This window comes from Hyla sarda, chromosome 8 (assembly GCF_029499605.1).
Source record: "Hyla sarda isolate aHylSar1 chromosome 8, aHylSar1.hap1, whole genome shotgun sequence".
Lineage (NCBI taxonomy): Eukaryota > Metazoa > Chordata > Amphibia > Anura > Hylidae > Hyla > Hyla sarda.
In genome coordinates, this window is record NC_079196.1 from 78918969 (window position 1) to 78941498 (window position 22530).

Here is a 22530-nt window from a genome sequence, read left to right on the forward strand (position 1 = left end):
GCTAAAAACTTACTGAGGGGGGGGGAGGTATGGGGGTGACACCATTTTCTACCGCACCGGGTGACACCAACCCTAGCAACGCCACTGGGTAGGTAGCACTAGCTATCTAAAATCTTCGGTTTAAATTTCTGAATTCATCTTTCAATCTTAGGGATTGTGAAGGCCTAGTGTCTACTCATGCTGCTGCCAACTCCTGGCTATGCCATTCAGCCACTATATGGTCTTCTTATGCTGCCAACACCTCCACGCTGTGTTATTCAGCGACTATATGGTCTCCTCATGCTGCAAACACCTCCACACTGTGTCATTCAGCCACTATAGGGTCTCCTCATACTGATGCCGCCTGCAGGCTCCGTGGCAGTGATTCTAAAGCCGATGCAGGTAATCTGCATGTTATTCTGAATAACAGTATTATTTGACTACCCCAGCACACTCCATATGCGTGTTAGAATACATCAAAGTGTTCTATACCCCTATTGAGGCTCTCTGTAGGCCAGAAATAGCCGTTTTTAAAATAGATTCTCCATGAATAAATTCGGATCAAAACAATTTTTTCGGAAAATTTGGCGATTCGGTCAAATCGAATTTATGAAAAGTTCACTCATCTCTAGTAGAGAAATGACTGAACTTAGTTCTCTAAGAACTCTTGGGTGTAATTCATCTGGTCTTGGAGATTTTTTTACATTTACTCTATTTAATTTACCTTGTACCATATCTACATTAAGCCAGTTCAGTACATTACATTATGTGCTACTAGCACTGGCCTGGCCCGCGTCAGCTGCTCCCTCTTCCTTCGTATATACAGAACTAAACCCATTCAGTAACTCTGCCTTCTCTTGATCGCCAGTGACCACCTCCCCATTATCATTATTAAGGGGCCTACATGCTCTGTCATAGTTTTTTTTTTGCATTTCTTTATCTAAAAAAATATTTAGGATTTGTTTTGCATTCTTTGGCCACCTGTCTCTCTTTTTGAATCTTTTCTGTTTTTATTACATTTTATTAAGCTCTATGTAATGTTTAAGTGCTATAGCATTTAATGTTAAGGGAATGCTGTATGGCACAAAATACAGAGATATTCATACTAAAAACCTGATCCAGAGTGACCATAAGCACACACCCAAAACAACACAGGAGTGGCTTAGGGAGAACAATAATGTCCTTAAGTGGCCCAGCCTGAGCCCTGACTTGAACCCAATGGAACATCTCTGGCGGTCCCTGAAAGTGGCTTCCATTAATGTCTAAGTCTACACTGTGGGAATACATATTACAATATTACATTCTCCATAAGAGAGAACTTCTTCTCGCAAGAGAGGAAAAGTTAAACACTAGTTTACACTAATCTTTTGTGGGCCTATGGTCAAGTCACAGTGCTGCCTGTCTGCCATGTCAGGAAGACTTGACAGACAGGCAGTACTGTCTACCAAGTTTACCCTGGATGTGTCTTTTCAAGTGTCATGTTAAAGACTGACGGATACAGTGCACCTTGCACCATGGAGAACCAGCCAGTGAAGATTTGCACCAATTCAGTAATTTCAAATTGAGTACCTGAGAACCAAATGGAATATGCCATATGGTATATGCCTGCACATACATCTGTGGTAGACATTACAGGCCTCATGTACTATGATTCCTTACCCCCCCCCCCCCCCTTTTAAAGTGACTCCTGTGAACTGTTATCACTCTCCTGTGCTTTATCTCAATTGCTGATCCAAAACCTGTGTCTCCTGTCCCAACTTTCTTGCCTGTATCTGTGAAGAAGGAATGATTCAGCAAAACTTAAGTCAGGGTTTTTCTTTACATTTTTTCATATTTTTGACTGTAGACTCTCACCCACTTTAAGAAAAGTAATGTGTCCAGAAACCAATGCTGACATATCTGTGCTTTATTATCCATTTATGAACAAACCTCACTTATGATCTGACAGCATTTGAATATATACTGGATGCATCTATTCCATTAATGAATAATCTTGGATCCTTTCATCTTCCTCTTCCCAGCGAGGGTTCACATTTTGATTTCTCATTCCATACGGATCCCACTGAGACGGGAACCTTTCTGGTGGGCAATGAAAAAGTGTAAATGCAAACACACATGGAGATGGTACATATATTAAATAAAGGGGTTTCATAAAATTCTATTGATTTTCAATTTTTTTTACTTTAGTCCATTAAAGGAGTACTCCAGCGCAAAATAACTTATCCCCTATCCAAAGGATAAGGGATAAGTTATAGATCGCGGGGGTCCGAGCGCTGGGGCCCCCCCGGGATCTCCTGGACGGGGCCGCGGCAGTCTGCAGGAAGGGAAGTTTCGTCCCCAGCAGAAAGCCGCGGCAGACACACCCCCTCCATGTATCTCTATGGGGTACATGGAGGGGGCTTTTCGGCAGCCGCTTCATGCGGGGACAGAACGCCCCCCTTTCCTGTACATTGCCTATACTTTGGATAGGGGATAAGTTATTTTGCACTATAGATGTCCTTTAATAATCAGATGTAAGAGACAACTCCTAACATCCTGACACATCAAGTGAATAAAACAGCCATGGTACTCCAGCAAACACTGCACCATGTGAAGGATAAGATCCACTTCTTTTTTTTTCTTGCATGTTTTTACCTAAAGAAAACGCCACATAAAAACTGCCCTGTTATTATGCAATCCCAAGATGAAGATTTTGAGGAGTTTATTTATTTATTTGTTTGTTTTCATTAGTGTTCTTTCTTTGGCATTTTTTTCATGTGTTTTTCTCATGACAAGTCATCTGATTCTTTTATGAGTTGACTCATTGTTTAAGAAATGGGAAAACAACGCCAGAAAAAAACCAATGCTATGGGAGAGAAAGGCCTAGATTTTGACTAAAAAATGCCATGGTCTCAACATGTTACGAATTTGGAAAACTGCCACTGAGATCAGAATTGCAGAAAGGTGAATACACTGCTCAAAAATAAATAACAGGAACACTAAGATAACACATCCTAGATCTGAATGAATGAACTAATTGTATGAAATACTTTCGTCTTTACATAGTTGAATGTGCTGACAACAAAATCACACACAAACTATCAATGGAAATGAAATGTATCAACCCATGGAGGTCTGGATATGGAGTCGCACTCAAAATCAAAGTGGAAAACCACACTACAGGCTGATCCAACTTTGATGTAATGTCCTTAAAACAAGTCAAAATGAGGCTCAGTAGTGTGTGTGGCCTTCACGTGCCCGTATGACCTCCCTATAATGCCTGGGCATGCTCCTGATGAGGTGGCAGCTGGTCTCCTGAGGAATGTCCTCCCAGACCTGGATTAAAGCATCCGCCAACTTCTGGACAGTCTGTGGTGCATCGTGGTGGATGGAGCGAGACATGATGTCCCAGATGTGCTCAAACGGATTAAGGTCTAGGGATCGGGCGGGCCAGTCCATAGCATCAGTGCTTCCTCTTGCAGGAACTGCTGACACACTCCAGCCACATGAGGTCTAGCATTGTCTTGCATTAGGAGGAACCCAGGCCCAACGGCACCAGCATATGGTCTCACAAGGGGTCTGAGGATCTAATGGCTACCGCTGGCAAGCACATGGAGGGCTATGTGGCCCCCCAAAGAAATGCCACCACACACCATTACTGACCCACTGCCAAACCAGTCATGCTGGAGGATGTTGCAGGCAGCAGAACATTCTCCACAGCATCTCCAGACTCTGTCACGTCTGTCACATGTGCTCAGTGTGAACCTGCTTTCATCTGTGAAGAGCACAGGGTGCCAGTGGCGAATTTGCCAATCTTGGTGTTCTCTGGCAGATGCCAAATGTCCTGAATGGTGTTGGGCTGTAAGCACAACCTCCACCTGTGGATGTCGGGCCCTCATACCACCCTCATGGAGTCTGTTTCTGACCATTTGAGTGGACACATGCACATTTGTGGCCTGCTGGAGGTAATTTTGCAGGGCTCTGGCAGTGCTCCTCCTTGTAAAAAAGGCGGAGGTAGCGGTTCTGCTGCTGGGTTGTTGCCCTCCTACGGCCTCCTCCACATCTCCTGATGTACTAGCCTGTCTCCTGGTAGCGCCTCCATGCTCTGGAGACTACACTGACAGACACAGCAAACCTTCTTGCCACAGCTCGCATTGATGTGCCATCCTGGATGAGCTGCACTACCTGAGCCACTTGTGTGGGTTGTAGACTCCGTCTCATGCTACCACTAGAGTGAAAGCACTTCCAGCATTCAAAAGTGACCAAAACCTCAGCTAGGAAGCATAGGAACTGCGAAGTGGTCTGTGGTCACCACCTGCAGAACCACTCCTTTATTGGGGTATCTTGTTAATTGCCTATAATTTCCACCTGTTGTCTGTTCCATTTGCACAACAGCATGTGAAATTGATTGTCAATCAGTGTTGCTTCCTGAGTGGACAGTGTGATTTCACAGAAGTGTCATTGACTTGGAGTTACATTGTGTTGTTTTATTTTTTTTAGAAGTGCATGCAAAGGCCATAGGAAAAACGCCAAGTGGATTTGGCATTTCATGAATCCCTATTGACTTGAATGGTGTTGGGCTGTAAGCACAACCTCCACCTGTGGATGTCGGGCCCTCATACCACCCTCATGGAGTCTGTTTCTGACCATTTGAGTGGACACATGCACATTTGTGGCCTGCTGGAGGTAATTTTGCAGGGTTCTGGCAGTGCTCCTCCTTGTAAAAAAGGAGGAGGTAGCGGTTCTGCTGCTGGGTTGTTGCCCTCCTACGGCCTCCTCCACATCTCCTGATGTACTAGCCTGTCTCCTGGTAGTGCCTCCATGCTCTGGAGACTACACTGACAGACACAGCAAACCTTCTTGCCACAGCTCGCATTGATGTGCCATCCTGGATGAGCTGCACTACCTGAGCCACTTGTGTGGGTTGTAGACTCCGTCTCATGCTACCACTAGAGTGAAAGCACTTCCAGCATTCAAAAGTGACCAAAACCTCAGCTAGGAAGCATAGGAACTGCGAAGTGGTCTGTGGTCACCACCTGCAGAACCACTCCTTTATTGGGGTATCTTGTTAATTGCCTATAATTTCCACCTGTTGTCTGTTCCATTTGCACAACAGCATGTGAAATTGATTGTCAATCAGTGTTCTTCCTGAGTGGACAGTCTGATTTCACAGAAGTGTCATTGACTTGGAGTTACATTGTGTTGTTTAAGTGTTCCCTTTATTTTTTTTTAGAAGTGCATGCAAAGGCCATAGGAAAAACGCCAAGTGGATTTGGCATTTCATGAATCCCTATTGACTTTTAGCTAATATCGGGCTGCAGCGTTTTTTCACCAAAAAATTGTGTGCAGCATTAGTGTCGACTTATCCGTATTGTAAAAACTTAGCCTTATTGTTTATGCAAATATAGGGTGAATGATGCTGTGCCTTGTCCTATAACTCAGACATGTTCACTAAATTTGACTAAACCTGCAGTGAGATGCAGTACCGGGTACAGCCACAACCAGATAAACAGCATTGTGCTTGTGTTAAGGGGGTTATGCAGGAATCGTAAAACAGAGATAATTTCTTTCAAAGATCGCTCCCTGTCTGTCTCCAGGTTGGGTGTGGTTTTGTAGCTCAGTTCCATTGAAGTGAATGGAGCCATGTTGTAATTCCACACCCAACGTGGAGACAGACAGGGAGCGGTCTTTGAAAGAAATGAAGTCTGTCTTTTTATTCCTGGATAACCCTCTCAATATTAGACAACAGCCATAATGATTCATTCAACTGACTGCAGAGGATGTCGGAAGTTAGACCCTCAACATACAACTATTGATGGCCTGCCCTAGGTACACACCATCAATAATAAAGTCCTGGAAAATAAGTAGAGGTCATCAATAGTCTAAATATGGCAAGTTCCCAATAACTATATTTTATGAAAAATAATAATATTTAAGATATGCAATGGTTGATGTGCCATGGAAAAAATATTCTTAATTGTTATAGAAGTGTAATAAAACATGGCTTTTCAGAGAAAAGTAGGATCACAAGGGGCATATTTGCTGGGAATGTTCCACAAGGAATTTCCACATGAAATATCCACAGCAGATACAGTGGCGGTGAAATTGACCAGTTTTGTGGATTTCAAATCTGCAATATAAAAATGTAGGCATATTTTTTCTAAATCTGCAAATTTGCTAAATCTACACAGAAATACTCTGGAAATGAATGCCCATAGACTTCTATGGGATTCTGCACTCCCAGTCTGCAAGCGGAAATTCAGAAGTGTGAATGGGAGTGCAGAATCCCATAGAAGTCTATGGGCTTTAATTTGAAGCGGAATTCTGCAAGTAAAAATTCTGCCGTGTGAATAGACCCTAAGGCAATGAGTTTTTTTTTTGCAATTTACTACTTACCTGATTTGGCCCTTACATTTCCTCGAGCAGAGTTGATAGTCCTCAGGAACATCTTGTGGGATAATAATATAAAAAAAAACATTAGCTATCAAACCTGGAAGTTGTATTATATGAAAGTGAAAAGTCATCAGACACCAGAATATGCAGAATAACAAACCACTTCAATGCCTCTAACTCTTTAAATGTCACTTAGTTCCTTTTACTTGGTTTACATATTAGAGCGTATCAATGCACAGCAGTCAGCGTGCCCTCTCCGTAGCTTACCAACAGATGTCCATCACCCATGGGCGTAGGAACTTGGTGGTGGTGGTGGGGGGGAATAGGGGGGGGGATAAATCCCCACCAGTAATGGTAGTGTGCAGTCACAGTGCTGCTGGGTGCCTGCCTGCAGATGCAATCTGCTGCCACTTGAAAATACTAGCACTGTGCGTGCAGTGCTGATGTTTGATGCCAGCAGACACGATCACCCGCCAGTGTAATGAAGAAAACACATTCGGCTACTGTTTTCTTCATTACACTCGGCCTCCGCCACTTTAAGGGAAAAGTGCATGCTGGGAGGGGATAGACGTGCCGGCCAGTGATGTCAGCCTTCTCTGCATAACTTACTGCATACCTCTATCTCTCTGCCCGCCAAAGAGGGACACAGGAGCGTGCGTGGAGATAATTAATTTGGTTGAGAAGCACCCCCGCCATTCCAAGTCACAGAAATTATCACCCAAATACCAGTGGTAATTAAATCTTTGTTATGTATGGAAGTGGGGGATGTATTATTACATGATGGGTCAAATTTGCTTTTCAGGAGTCGGAGAAAGCTGAGTCAAAACCAGTATGGATGACAGTGTATTTCTCACAGGAATCATCACCCAGCTTTCCTAGATACCAGACTCTGGCTTGTTGGCGGATGGAGACCACAAATGAACTAGTATGCTGTTAATAAAGACTGGAGCTGTGATCACATGATTAGCAGCCATTTCGTGAGAGATAATGCTGATTGGTGGAGACTTCTGTCACATGATTGTGACATCGCACAGGTCCTGTGCCCTGAGGATTTGCTCAGACGACTACAAGCCTAACTAGAGAAAAGAAGTGCTTCTAGCTGTGAGAGACTGCACCACAGAGACAGCACCTAGCTGAGAGAACTTGCTTCCCACAGGACCACACTAGCTGAGAGAGAGACCTGCTGGCAGAGACAGACGTCTGGTGAATTCAGTGAGAGGAGACCGCTGCTGGACTGACCTGGTTAATGGTGTTGTGAGGGTAAGCCTAAAGCCTCTTCCCTGTTCCACTACAGGGCATCTGTCTCCTTACTCACAGTAAAGACTTTCAGTTCAGTGGCGGATATTACACGGCGCAGGCTGCTTCAGTGACTCTGCGGAGCCGGACTTATAAGGGCCCCAACACTTCTTTGTGCACCAACGGCCATTAGGGCGAAGATAAGGGGGTGGGCCGCAGGTGTACTAGTGGGTGGGTGAGGAAAATCCCCATTGCATTCCTATTCTGTGTTACACTATTTTATTATCCTATGTATGTTAATCATTTGCCACTTACTATATAAAGTTAGTTCACATTAGGCTGTGTCAGTCTCATTGTACCAAGTATGTTCCCAGTGGTACCCCACATTCCTACCCTGGATGCTCTACTGGGTGGAGGCACTGCCGCAGACGTGTACCCCAGCTCCTTGATAACGGAGGCTCAGGATCTGCCTATCAGGCGTAGTGAGGTAGCTAGGGTAAGGGACCCCAGAAACACTAGGGGGCGTTCCCAAAAACCCGCTACACTATAGTAAACATAATATACTTCTCTGTCACATGATCGGCCAAATTTGCTTTTCAGGAGTCTGCAAAAGCTGGGTGACAACCAATATGGCTGTCATATTATTTCTAACAGGAATCATCACCCAGCTTTCCTAGAAACATCAGGCATCATGATATGTAAAAAAAATAATAAAAAATACCAAGCTCCAGAATTGCATATTTTTGGTCACTTCATATATCAACAAAAAATTACTAAAAAGTCCCATCAAAACAAAAATGGTACCGATAAAAATTTCAGATGACAGCTCTAAAAAATGACCCTCATACATCCCCGTATACAGAAAAATAAAAGTGTTATATGGTGTCAGAATTTCAACCTCTTAAAGATGAAATCTCATGGGGATTTTTTGTATCATGCCTGGGTTGCCTGAAAATAGAACAAAAAAAGGGTCTAATCTGCCCCGGTGTCCCAGTAACCCAGTATCCCGAGTTCCTCTGCTGCCGTCTTTTTCTGGTCTGGCGTGGTCAGCATGTCACAGTACCGTTCAGGTAATCGATGGCCACAGCGGCCTAGGCGATCAATGGATCACACTGCTGCTCAGCCTATTGCCGGACAGTCCGGGCGTGATGGAAACATTTTTTCCACATGAGATATCTCCCTTAAGGATGCTACCTGTTTTTATGTAAACAAATGGACCCAATTTTACAAATCTGGTATGTTCCTCTTTAAGTTGTAATAACTTTGAATAGCTTTTGGTGAAGTGATTCTGTGAATGTTTGTTCGTGACATATTGTACTTTATATTAGTTGTAAATTTTTGTTGATAAATGCAGCATTTTTTTTGCGAAAAGCTCCAAAATTTTGTAAAAAAAAAAAATGGAAAATTTCTGTATTTTTATATTTTTTTTCATAATTTTTTATGGCGTTCACTGTGCGGTGAGAAGGATGTTAACTTTATTCTGTGGGTCAGTAGGACAATGCCAGTACCCAATTTATATCGTTTTTTTTTCTTTCTTTTCACAACAAAATCATTATTTTCCACTTTTTAGTGTTGTCATGTTCTGACAGTCATAACTTTTTTATTTTTCGTTCAACGCAATTGTGTGACGGCTTATTTTTTGGCAGGATAAGCTGTACTTTTTATTGGTACCATTTTTACGATATGATCAGTACTGACCACGACACCTATGGGGTTAATGCTGCCAAGAGCATAAAAAAGCATTGTATGTCGATGCTGACATCGACATGCGATGGCCTCTGAGAGGCCATCGTATGTCGATTTGATCATATGTCGGTGCCATCGTATGTCGGGGGGTCACTGTATATGAAACATGCCATTTTTGGGGATGTTTGTACACCATTTTGTGGCATTTTTAGACTCAAGGGCAGTTTTCCAAAATCAGAGCATCCTGAGAGTATGACATTTTTTTCATGACATTTTGGCTTTTCTTCTCCCATAGACTTCTATTGGAGAAAAAATGGCATACAAAATGCAATGTGTATAATAGAAGTCTAGACTCCAGTGACTATAGACCACATATAACAAATCCCTTATGCATGGTGACAGGCCGTCACCTCATCTTCTCTTCATCCTCCGCAGCAATGCCAATATCTGATGACAGTCATCCAAGACCAAAACGTTAAACATTACTGTTATTTGGATTGCAAATAATATTTTAAGTACACTTCTATCTGAGTGCCAAGCATTCGTTATAGCTGCTACCCATTGCACACTGTCAGTGTACACACACACATATATATATATATATATATATATATATATATATATATATATATATTCTTTTTATTTAACCCTTTAAGGACCGGGGGTTTTTCCGTTTTTGCACTTTCGTTTTTTGCTCCTTGCCTTTAAAAAATCATAACTCTTTCAATTTTGCCCCTAAAAATCCATATGATTGCTTATTTTTTGCGCCACCAATTCTACTTTGTAACAACGTCAGTCATTTTGCCCAAAAATCTACAGTGAAACGGAAAATAAAATCATTGTGAGACAAAATTGAAAAACAAAACGCCGTTTTGTAACTTTTGGGGGCTTCCGTTTCTACGTAGTACATTTTTCGGTAAAAATGACACCTTATCTTTATTCTGTAGGTTCATACAATTAAAATGATACCCTACTTATATAGGTTTGATTTTGTCGTACTTCTGGAAAAAATCATAACTTCATGCAGGAAAATTAATACGTTTAAAATTGTCATCTTCTGACCCCTATAACTTTTTTATTTTTCCGTGTATGGGGCGGTATGAGGGCTCATTTTTTGCGCCGTGATCTGAAGTTTTTAACGGTACCATTTTTGCATTGATAGGACTTATTGATTTGACTTTTTATTCATTTTTTCATGATATAAAAAGTGACCAAAAATGCACTATTTTGGACTTTGGAATTTTTTTGCGCGCACGCCATTGACCGTGCAGTTTAATTAATGATATATTTTTATAATTCGGACATTTCTGCACTCGGCAATACCATATATGTTTATTTTTATTTTTATTTACACTGTGGTTTTTTTTATGGGAAAAGGGGGGTGATTCAAACTTTTAATAGGGGAGGGGTTAAATGATCTTTATTCACTTTTCTTTCACTTTTTTTAGCAGTGTTATAGCTCCCATAGGGACCTATAACACTGCACACACTGATCTTTATCATTGATCACTGGTTTCTCATAGGAAACCAGTGATCGATGATTCTGCCGCTTGACTGCTCATGCCTGGATCTCAGGCACTGAGCAGTCATTCAGCGATCGGACAGCGAGGAGGCAGGTAGGGACCCTCTGGCTGTCCTGTCAGCTGTTCAGGATGCTGTGATTTCGCCGCGGCTATCCCAAACAGCCCACTGAGCTAACCGGCACTTTTTACTTTCACTTTTAGCCGCGTGGCTCAGCTTTGAGCGAGCGGCTAAAGGGTTAATAGAGCGCGGCACCGCGATCAGTGCCGCGTGCTATTAGCAGCGAGTCCCGGCTTCACTGAGACCCCGCCGTGATATGATGCGGGGTCACCGTGGGACCCCACGTTATATCACGGGAGCGGGACCAAGGACGTACTCATACGTCCTTGGTCCTTAACCCCTTAAGGACTCAGCCCATTTTGGCCTTAAGGACTCAGACAATTTAATTTTTACGTTTTCATTTTTTCCTCCTCGCCTTCTAAAAATCATAACTTTTTAATATTTTCATCCACAGACTAGTATGAGGGCTTGTTTTTTGCGCGACCAGTTGTCCTTTGTAATGACATCACTCATTATATCATAAAATGTATGGCGCAACCAAAAAACACTATTTTTGTGGGGAAATTAAAACGAAAAACGCAATTTTGCTAATTTTGGAATGTTTCGTTTTCACGCCGTACAATTTATGGTAAAAATGACGTGTGTTCTTTATTCTGAGGGTCAATACGATTAAAATGATACCCATTATTATATACTTTTATATAAAAATCACAAACTTTTTAACCAAATTAGTACGTTTATAATCCCTTTATTTTGATGACCTCTAACTTTTTTATTTTTCCGCATAAGCGGCGGTATGGGGGCTCATTTTTTGCGCCATTTTAATACATTTTTTATAAAAAAATTTTTAATAAAATGTATTAAAAAAGTAGGAATTTTGGACTTTTTTTTTTTTTCGTTCACGCCGTTCACCGTACGGGATTATTAACATTTTATTTTATTAGTTCGGACATATACGCATGCGGGGATACCAAATATGTCTATAAAAAATGTTTTTTACGCTTTTTGGGGGTAGAATAGGAAAAAACGGACGTTTTACTTTTTTATTGGGGGAGGGGATTTTTCACTTTTTTTTTACTTTTACTTTTACATTTTTTTACATTTTTTTTTTACACTTGAATAGTCCCCATAGGGGACTATTCATAGCAATACCATGATTGCTAATACTGATCTGTTCTATGTATAGGACATAGAACAGATCAGTATTATCGGTCATCTTCTGCTCTGGTCTGCTCGATCACAGACCAGAGCAGGAGACGCCGGGAGCCGCACGGAGGAAGGAGAGGGGACCTCCGTGCGGCGTTATGAATGATCGGATCCCCGCAGCAGTGCTGCGGGCGATCCGATCGTTCATTTAAATCGCGCACTGCCGCAGATGCCGGGATCTGTATTGATCTCGGCACCTGAGGGGTTAATGGCGGACGCCCGCGAGATCGCGGGCGTCGGCCATTGCCGGCGGGTCTCTGGCTGCGATCAGCAGCCGGGATCAGCCGCGCATGACACGGGCATCGCTCCGATGCCCGCGGTTATGCACAGGACGTAAATGTACGTCCTGGTGCGTTAAGTACCACCTCACCAGGAGTTACCAAGTGTAACCGTCATCAACCAAAACTTTTTATATAATGTAGATAATACCTTTATATGTATATTTGTAATATACATTGGTTAAAAATTGTGTATATTTTTTGGGTGAAAAAATGCTGTCCCTGCAGCTATTGCCTGTGTGTCCCTATGAGGAGTCGAAACACAGGAAGTGAGGGCGGGACAGCAGGGGTCTTTGCAGGCTCCTGGCTGGTCAATCATCCTGATGTGTGAGCCGAGGGCCTGTCACAGAGCCTCAGTGTACAGGGCCTTGTTTGTCCTCAGTGTACAGAGCCCTGCTTGTCCTCAGTGTACAGAGCCCTGCTTGTCCTCAGTGCACAGAGCCCTGCTTGTCCTCAGTGCACAGAGCCCTGCTTGTCCTCAGTGCACAGAGCCCTGCTTGTCCTCAGTGCACAGAGCCCTGCTTGTCCTCAGTGCACAGAGCCCTGCTTGTCCATAGTGTACATAGCCCCGCTTGTCCTCAGTGTACAGAGCCCCGCTTGTCCTCAGTGTACAGTGCCCTGCTTGTCCTCAGTGTACAGAGCCCTGCTTGTCCTCAGTGCACAGAGCCCTGCTTGTCCTCAGTGGAATACTTTTGCAAGGCACTGTATATTACAAATATACATATAATGGTATTATCTACATTATATAAAAAGTATTTGTTGAACGACAGGTACACTTTAACTTATGTCTTATTGCTAAAAATAATAATGTTCCACTGAAACACACAACATTGTTTCTTACCTCTTCACTGCTATGAGATTCAGATGAGCTGGACATACGTAGGTTGCAGTGGGCTTTTAAGACTATAGCTTTTCCTTGTGACATAAATACTCGGCTTTCACATGGTGTTTCCTGTTACAAAAAATACCATTAGAGGACATTTTGGATCCAAACTATCTTAGATTAACCCTTCAGGGTGATGACAAAGTGATTTTAGTCCTCTCACTGCTGCTATTAAGCCCCCTTCATGGTGCACAGCTATTTATCATTCTCAACATTTCAGAGGGCTGGAAAAGAGCTGGGCTCTCTCCCAGCAGTACTCACACAGTCACTTCCTTTCCCTGATTTGTCCTGTCTGCTATATAATGGCATAGTGCTGGTGAAAATGAACAGTACTGAACAATCCGGTTCTGTGCTGTGGAGGCTTTAAAGGGAAACTCCGGTGGAAATTTTTTTTTTCAAATCAACTGGTGCCAGAAATTTTAACAGCTATGTATGTGGTAGCCCTTGGGGGGTGTATGGTAGTTGGGGAGTTGTTTCTGTAGATGAGGGGTTAAGGTTAACCCTATAGTTCGTGACGCCAGGCTGAGGGCTAGTATGCTGAGGCCCTTCCCAGTAACGATAGGTGCATGCATAAAATGACTGAAGGTCCACAAGGTACTTGAACTTGAACTTGCATAACTTTACTTAAATGCTTGTGGTACATCCAAATGAACAGTAACAGTCTCAGGAATACAGTCTCTATCTATTGCAATGACTGACAGTTGTTGCGGACCTTGACTTCTCATAAAGTCTCTGAATTAGGGAATATTGCGAAGATCCGTCCGGATTTAGGGGATAGATAAGGTCCCGTGATCTTGCAGAGTGTTTAGGGATTGACACACTCACAATTTAGCAGATATAAGCCGTCGCCGCAAGACTCAGGCCTAAACTCACTGATGACAACAGCGCAGATCCTTCTCCATCAACAGCCCATGAGGAAAGAAGAGTGAGCAATGGCCGCCGCTCCCTTATATGGGCAGGGCCGCTTTTACTGGTCCAATCAACTGTCACTCACCGTTACAAGGAGTGATGGGAGATAAACGTCACAGGGGCCTCCAAAGGTCCTTAAGCACAAAACCATAGAGTTCACCCGGTCACGTGACCCGCAGGTCCTGTTCCGCTATGCATAGGTAATTAACCATTTATATACACTTGTAGAATCCTATGTATATACAAATCCTGAAGAATTATTAGATAATAAATACCTAAATGAGAGGTGACTAGGGGCGGGCTAGTTAAGAAGAACCCCGACGTCCTAGGGACTCTGGCTATGGGGACTTATATACAAAGGTACCGGATAGGATGCGGTACTTGGATACCACATGTAAATGACTTCTATTTAAAAATCTTAATCCTTCCAGCTGCTGCATGCTCTACAGGAAGTTGTATTTCTTTCTGGAGTTATTTTCAGTCTGACCACAGTGCTCTCTGTTGACACCTCTGATCAGGAGCTTTCCGGAGCAGGATAGGTTTGCTATGGGGGTTTGCTTGTACTCCGGATAGTTCCTGACATGGACAAAGGTGTCAGCAGAGAGCACTGTGGTCAGACTGGAAAGAACTCCAGAAAGAAATACAACTTCCTGTTGAGCATACAGCAGCAGATTAGTTCTGGAAGGGTTAAGATTTTTAAATGGAAATCATTTACAAATCTGTTTACCTTTTTGCCACCAGTCTATTTAAAAAAAATTGTTTTCCACCGGAGTACCCCTTTTAAAGTACAGTACTTTAGCTGGTATGTGGAGGGAGAAAGGGTTACTGATACACTGGGTTTGCAATGTGCTATGTGAACAGAAAGTAAAGAGACAGCAGCAGCATGGCAAGGAAAGGGTTACACTTAGCAATGAACTGCTGCTGAGATGAGAAAAGCCTTGATTACAATTTCAAAGACAGTGGCCCTGATTTACTAAAGTCCAACCAACTTTTTTTCTCGGTTTATGCGTCAAAATTTTTGTCACACCATCCGTGCGACTATTTCTGAGCCCAAATTTTACACCGCACAACCTACACTTTTGAAAACACTCGGAGTGTTGTTTTTTTCCCATGAAAATGGGCGTGGTTAACAAAAAAGAGGCGTGTTCCTGACAAAAAGCAGAAGTTACTCAGAGTACTTCCAAAATCACTCCAGAAAAAGTATGACTTTGGCTCACAGAATAAATAGACAGAGCTGTGTATCTTAGCTCATTTAAAGGGGTACTGCAGCAAAAATTTACTTATGCTATCCACAAGATTATGCATAGACACACAACTAAGAGCTCTGTATTCATACTCCCATGCATATTATGCTTAGCTACACAGTTGAGAGCCTTCAGTATTACACATACTGGGTCAAGTCTGCATGCAGTATAACACATAGTATGCTTAGATACACCACTGAGAGCTGTGTTTGTATGCCCTCACACATATTATGCTTAGATACACAGCTGAGAGCTGTGCATTCAAGCTTCCTTAGCTGATCTATTCTTCCTTTCCCCTTTCTGAGCTGCATGGAGGATCTGCCCTCAGACAGTTGTGGGGAGCAGATCACATGGTTAGGAAAGCAGTGAATAGAGATGAGGGAGGTATGTGTGGCCTCAACCAATCTCTGAAAGAGTGTCTCTCACTATTTCAGAGATGTTCTGAGAGTTGAGGAGCAGGTAGTAAGACGTGCTTGGTAAATCCTGGCGTTAAACGCTCACTCCCATGAATATTCAATTGCTGGGCGGGCCAGAATCAGGCAAAGAAGGGGCAGATAACAGACGGGGATGTTACAAAGTGATGTGTCAGGCCCAAAATGGCTACCGAACCCAGCATAGTGGTGCCTGAGAGTCATTATGTGTGCTAAGAACTACTAGACTTCCTGCCTGGAGAAAAAGCTGAGAGAAACAGGGTATGTGCTTAGCAAAGATTACAATTGTACATTGCAATGTTATATAACTTTAGCATGTGCAGCTATATCATGGACTACTGAGCACAGTGATTTTAACAAAAGTGTGACACCTATAAAGAAATATAACTGGTGGATTAGGGTTCTTGTCACCAGATTAATGTTGTCCTTTAAGAGAAACAATTATTTTTTATCAAGTTAAGGTTTTAAATGGTTGTCTGAACAATTTCTAATTTCTTACTCAAACAAATTGCTACCCACATGCTAAAACTAGACATATTTCATGGATATTCCTTTAATACCATCAGACAGATCTCTTTTTGTACTCACCATGTGTAATCCTGCTTTAAACTCACATTCTGAGGGATCGATGGCTGTATTCTTGTTGCATGTTGTTTCTCTTACTGTGAACTGCAATAATACTTCAAATACATCTCCATCTTCTTTTCTGTCTCTCACCTACAGCAAAAGCAAAAAGGGGTGAACTGCTGTTAGACATCTGTTATTTACTGGTGTACTTATAGGGGGCAGGGGGAGGTGGTCCGTCTGGGTGCCACTTACCAGGGGGGTTCCAAATCTCCCCGCTCCAGTGGAGATTGACCTCTGCTCTCTGTTGATGATGCCACACCAGGGTGGATTGCCTGCCTGGTTGGGAGGGGGGGGGGGTTAGGCTATCTGCTTGCTGTGCTTGCTGTGGGGGATTGCCTGCCTACTGGAGAGAGCTACCTAGCTGATTAGAGGGATTGCCTGCTTACTGGAGGCTACCTAACTAATGGGTGTATCACTTGCCTAGTGGTAGTACTGTTTCCCTATTGGGGGAGCTACCTGACTGATTGGAGAAATTGCCTGCTTAGGCTTCTTTCACACTGCCATTAAGACACGGCAGTGTGACGGCCGTCGGGGGACCCGGGGAGAATAGGAGGAGAAAAAAATACTGCTTGCACCGTCTTCTTCTCCCGCTATAAAATAACGGCGCCTGACTGACCCATTATAGCAAATGGGATCCATCGGGACCCATTGTTCCCAGCTGTTGGCAATGTGTAAGTAGCCGTACTGGGGGGGGGGGGGGGGTACCTAATGATTGAGGGTATCACCTGCTTACTGGGGGAACTGTTTGCTTACTGGGGATGTTACCTAACTGAGGTGGAGGGGGGGGGGGTACCTGCCTACATGGGTGCGGTGGCTATATGCTTACAAGATGGGGCTTACCTGCCTACTGTTATGGGCAAAATATTGGATCTGCCCTGGTTGTCAAATACTCTAGGTACACCCTCGGCTCTTGGTAGAGTCTGTAATAAAATCATACAGCTAGCCATAGACCCAAGACAGTGTTTTCCAAACAGTGTGTCTCTAGCTGTTGCAAAACTAAAACTCCTAGAATGCCCGGACAGCCTTTGGTTGTCCAGGCATGCTGGGAGTTGTACTTTTGCAACAGCTAGAAAACACTGCCCTAAGATATTGAAGGGGTACTCCGGTGAAAAACAATTTTTTTTTAATATCAACTGGTGCAAGAAAGTTAAACAGATTTGTAAGTTACTTCTATTTTGTATGCTCCACGGGAAGTTCTTTATTTTCTGTCTGACCACAGTGCTCTCTGCTGACATCTCTGTCTGTCTCAGGTACTGTCAATAGCAGGAGAGGTTTGCTATGGGGATATGCTCCTGCTCTTGACAGTTCCTGAGACAGACAGGGGTGTCAGCAGAGAGCGCTGTGGTCAGACAGAAAAGAACAACTCAACTTCAGCAACTGATAAGTACTGGAAGGATTAAGATTTTTAAATATAAATAATTTACAGATCTTTTTAACTTTCTGGCACCAGTTCATAAAAAAAAAAAAAAATGCACCCTTGTCTTATCTCAACCTACATGTTCATTTCAATGAGATGGGGATAAGCAGCTGCCCAACCCTAGAATATCTAAGATATGTCCTTACTAATTTGTTAGGTAAGAATGATGAAACCCCCACAATCCCAAACATGTATGTGTTTTATTAGCGGGACTCACAAACATAGTCTACTATTCTCTTAAAGAGGTACTCCGGCGCTAAGACATCTTATCTCCTATCTTAAGGGACCCCCGTGATCTTCCACGCTGTACCCCGTTAGAATCAGCCCCCGAAGCGTGCTCGCTCAGGGTCTGATTACTGGCGATCATGGAGACGAAGCATAGTGACGTCACGGCTCCGCCCCCATGTGATGTCACGCTACGCCCCCTCAATGCAAGCCTATGGAGGGGGCTTGACACTATGCTCCGTCCCCGTGATTGCCAGTAATCAGACCAGGAGTGAGCACGCTCCAGGGGCTGATTCTAACGGGGTGCAGCGTGGAAGATCACGAGGGTCCCCAGCGGCAGGACCCCCACGATCAGGCATCTTATCCCCTATCCTTTGGATAGGGGATAAGATGTCTTAGTGCCGAAGTACCCCTTTAAGTCCTGCAAACAAAATGTATAGGTTTGCGGAACATCACTAGTGGATTATGTTTGGTCTATTTTTTTATATAGGGCATTCCAACGTATACTGGCAATTTAGCACCAAAATGTTATGAGGATGGGATTCTAAACCTCATATCGCTGAGCACAAACAGATGGAAAAAAAAATTATGATAATCTTACCTGAAGCAATGGTTTCACCTTTATTTCTCCAGTCCTTGACAATCTTAGTAGGTTTTTTCCCCAAGACTGACTGTTCAGCTCCTCAATGGAAGCATCTAATGCACTGGTGATAGTTTCTTGCCTGGGTCTGGGATTATACGTTGGAAGTCCTGGGAGAGTTAAAAGAATGATGCCCCACAATTACTGTTGATTTGGGGAAAATATTTTTGTTTGTAAACATATTTGTTTCCAACTATAATATCTGTATGCCATGCATATAAAATTAGGATGTAGGAGAGATACAGGTTTGAGTGGCAGCGCTGTGAATGAGATTTGCCTAACGAGTTTTAGAAGCTACTTAGTTACGTTTTTTGTTCCCCATAAATATTTTTGCTCTCTCCCATGAATCCTCTAGGCATATATTCCATGGGGACACTTTTTCAGAAAAGTTTTCAGACCCTTACAATTTTTCACATTTTGTTATGTTGTGACCTTGAGCTAAAATTAATTTAAAAAAATCAATATTCTCCCATCTTTCTGCACTCAATACCCTATGATGACAAAGTTGAAAGGGAATGGCATTGGAAAATGACCTAATGTTTAAAGAGAAAGTGACAGCTAATTCACCTGCACTAAACCCAATACACAGGGTTATAGTGCGGGTGAACCTGAGTAAAACGATGCATAGCAGTTGTCTGGTTGCAGAGTTATAGCCCCTGTTCCTTGTAAGCTACCGTATTTTTCACCATATAAGACGCACCCAATTTTAAAGGAGGAAAATCTAGAAAAAAAAGATTCTGAACCAAATACAATGTAAAGTATGGGACAGTGATCTTCAACCTGCCGACCTCCAGATGTTGCAAAACTACAACTCCCAGCATGCCACTGGCTGTCCGGGTATGCCAGGTGTTGTAGTTTTGCAACATCTGAAGGTCCGCAGGTTGAAGACCACCGGTATAGGAGGTTATGCTCACATGTCCCCGCCGCTCCGAACCCGTCACCGCTCATCACCGCTGCCCTGGATGTCGCCCTCCATCGCTGCCACCGCATCCCCGGGGTGTCCCCGTCGCTCCGGAATGTCTCTGCTGCCTGATATCCTTGCTCTCCGTCGCCACCATCACGCCGCTACGCACGCCGCTCCTATTGGATGACGGGACGGCGTGCGCAACGATGTGATGACGACGAAGGAGAGCGCCGGCCATGCAGGGGATCCCGGCACAGAGCAGTCATTCGCCGATCGGACACTGAGGAGACAGGTAAGGTCCCGCCCAGTGTCCTGTAAGCTGTTCGGGACGCCGCGATTTCACCGCGGCGGTCCCGAACAGCTCGACTGAGCAGCCGGGTTAGTGTCACTTTCGCTTCAGGCGCGGCGGTCAACTTTGATCGCCGCATCTGAAGGGTTAATACAGGGCATCACCGCAATCAGTGATGTCCTGTATTAGCCGCGGGTCCAGGCCGTTGATGGCCCCAGGGACCGCCACGAGGACAGGGTTTTAATGTGTATTCGCCGTATAAGACGCACCAACTTCCCCCCCCCCCCCCCCAGTTTTGGGGAAGAAAAGGTGCGTCTTATACGGTGAAAAATACGGTAATCTGTTTTTTTGTGCAATGGAAACGGGAGCCGGTTTTCTAAGCTTTGCTGCCTTCTTTCCATGTGCTCCTATATGTCCACCCATTTGTTCAATATGCATAAATCTTCACTCTTACGTCCTAATGACATCAGAGCCTATGCCCACGTAAGAGTTCTGCTGGAATAGGGCATAGGCATAGTGGGCATAAGCTCCAAGCCATTGAAACTTGAGACAGAAGAGGAGCGCTCACGTGGGCATAGGCTCTCATATCAATAGGATGTGAGAGTGAAGACTTATGCATATTTAACAGATGGGCGGGCATATAGAAGCACACTGAAAGGAGGCAGGAAAGCTGACTCTTGCACTTCCTTCATATGCGGACGGAAACGCGAAGTACCAGCGCATCAGGATATACATTTTTGCCCAATGTCCTTAAGGGATTAACAAAGAAAGAACACATATCAGTATCTGCCCCTATCAAGAAAAACAAATCTATGTGATAAAGTCCCTTTAAAGAGAATATTAGAAATGTCTACTTTATGGAAAAGTAGAAAATATTGCATTGACATAAGTATTCAGACCCTTTAGGGTATGTTCACACATTCAAGTTTTAAATTATTAATTGTTCTTATTTTAGCTCAAGGCCTTAACATAACAAAATGTGAAAAAAGTGAAAGAGTTTGAAGACTTTCCAAATGCATTGTATGATGCGGAATTCCCTTTTATGATAAGTTGCATGTACAGAAACCACCAGGGTCACAACATATACCGGCTAAAAATCACTGTGAAACTTTGCAGCATTTAGGAGAAATCTTACTATAGTTATAAACTGTCCAGGAACTGAAAAGAGTCACTTGCTGGGCTTGATTGACAGGTCTCGCTCCTATCCAGCCCTGGTATTATTATTGATTGGGGGGGCACAAATTTATTGTCTTGTGGTACAAAAAGAGGGCACTATTACTATCTGGGGGTACAAAGGATGGTATTATTACTGTCTAAGGATACACTAGGGCATGTGATCCTTTAGCCACACCCCTATGCACAGAGGATTTCGAGTTTTGTATCTTTGGTCTTGTCATTTTGAAGTCCATCAGAGTATGCTAAAAGCATATCATGGGAAATACAGCTGAAAGGCGTTCCTTATATCTAGGAGAATATCTAGGAGTTTAATGAATGTAACTACCATGAGAAGTGGTCTGAGCAAAACACGTACTTAAAGGGGGTCGTAACTTTAGTCAATTTCTACTTGTTCAAAGGATTCCCCTCAGAATTCCTTTCCATATGGGCATATGGAAAGTAGTTTTCTGACCTAAACAACACCATTAAGTTTAAAAACAGCCAAGATAAAGACATCGAGGAAGATTTATCAAAACCTGTGCAGAGGAAAAGTTGCTGAGTTGCCCATAGCAACCAATCATATAGCTTCTTTCATTTCACAGAGGCCTAGTTAAAAATGAAAGAAGCGATCTGATTGTTTGCTATGGGCAACTGGTCTACTTTTCCTCTGGACAGGTTTTGATAAATCTCCCCCATCATTGTTGTATTAAAAAACAAATGTTAAGTAGAAATACTATTTATCAAATAGTTCCAGCCCCTTAACACTTTACCTGAGCAACAGGAAAGAGTCACCAATAGAACTATGCTGAGTAGCATCTTCTTCATCCCTGCAGGAGGCAACAAGTGAGAACGTTGTACTGTACAAATGCCCTTATGTCTATACCACTGTCTGATCTCACCGCAAGTTAATTATTAACATGTTTGGGAAATTTGCCCCTTTGACCATAAGATTTCTGTGAAAATGTAGAAATAGATGTGGCTAGATGTTGCAAAAGTTTGCTGATGTCTTTTAACAGAACGGGCATGGTGGTGTTAAAAAATATATGAAGGTCTCTTTCCTGGTCTTCCTACCTAAACGTTTTGGAAGAGGAAAAGCAACAATAACGCTCGTCCTCATATCCCGTTCTCAGTTCCCGTCCTCATATCGCTCCTCATTTCCCAACCCCATTGTTACGCCGAGCGCTCCGGGTCCCCGTTCCTCCCCGGAGCGCTCGCCTCATCCTCGCTGCTACAGCGCCCCGGTCATATCCACTGACCGGGTGCGCTGCGGTACCGCCTCCAGCCGGGATGCGATTCGCGATGCGGGTGGCGCCCGCTCGCGATGCGCACCCCGGCTTCCGTACCTGACTCGCTCTCCGTCGGTCCTGTCCCGGCACGCGCGGCCCCGCTCCCTAGGGCGCGCGCGCGCCGGGTCTCTGCGATTTAAAGGGCCACTGCGCCGCTGATTGGCGCAGTTGGTCTAATTAGT

General features: G+C 43.6%; 1 protein-coding gene across 1 annotated transcript; it reads right to left on the reverse strand.

The window, feature by feature from the left end:
• Positions 1-1875: 1875 nt before the first annotated feature.
• Positions 1876-22214, reverse strand: SPP2 (secreted phosphoprotein 2). The gene is made up of 7 exons (XM_056536012.1): positions 22134-22214; positions 21833-21889; positions 18676-18824; positions 16394-16522; positions 13180-13290; positions 6355-6406; positions 1876-2058 (listed from the first exon to the last, which is right to left on the reverse strand). The coding sequence occupies exons 1-7, from the start codon at positions 22177-22179 to the stop codon at positions 1952-1954; spliced, it is 651 nt and encodes a 216-aa protein (XP_056391987.1). The 5' UTR covers positions 22180-22214; the 3' UTR covers positions 1876-1951.
• Positions 22215-22530: the final 316 nt, after the last annotated feature.

Coding starts and splice junctions, on each gene's coding strand:
- SPP2 (XM_056536012.1), bottom strand. CDS start 22,179: ATGAGGACGAGCGTTATTGTTGCTTTTCCTCTTCCAAAACGTTTAG. Junction 18,825..21,832: donor GACTCTTTCCTGTTGCTCAG/GTAAAGTGTTAA, acceptor TAACTCTCCCAG/GACTTCCAACGTATAATCCC. Junction 2,059..6,354: donor AAATGTAAGGGCCAAATCAG/GTAAGTAGTAAA, acceptor ATTGCCCACCAG/AAAGGTTCCCGTCTCAGTGG.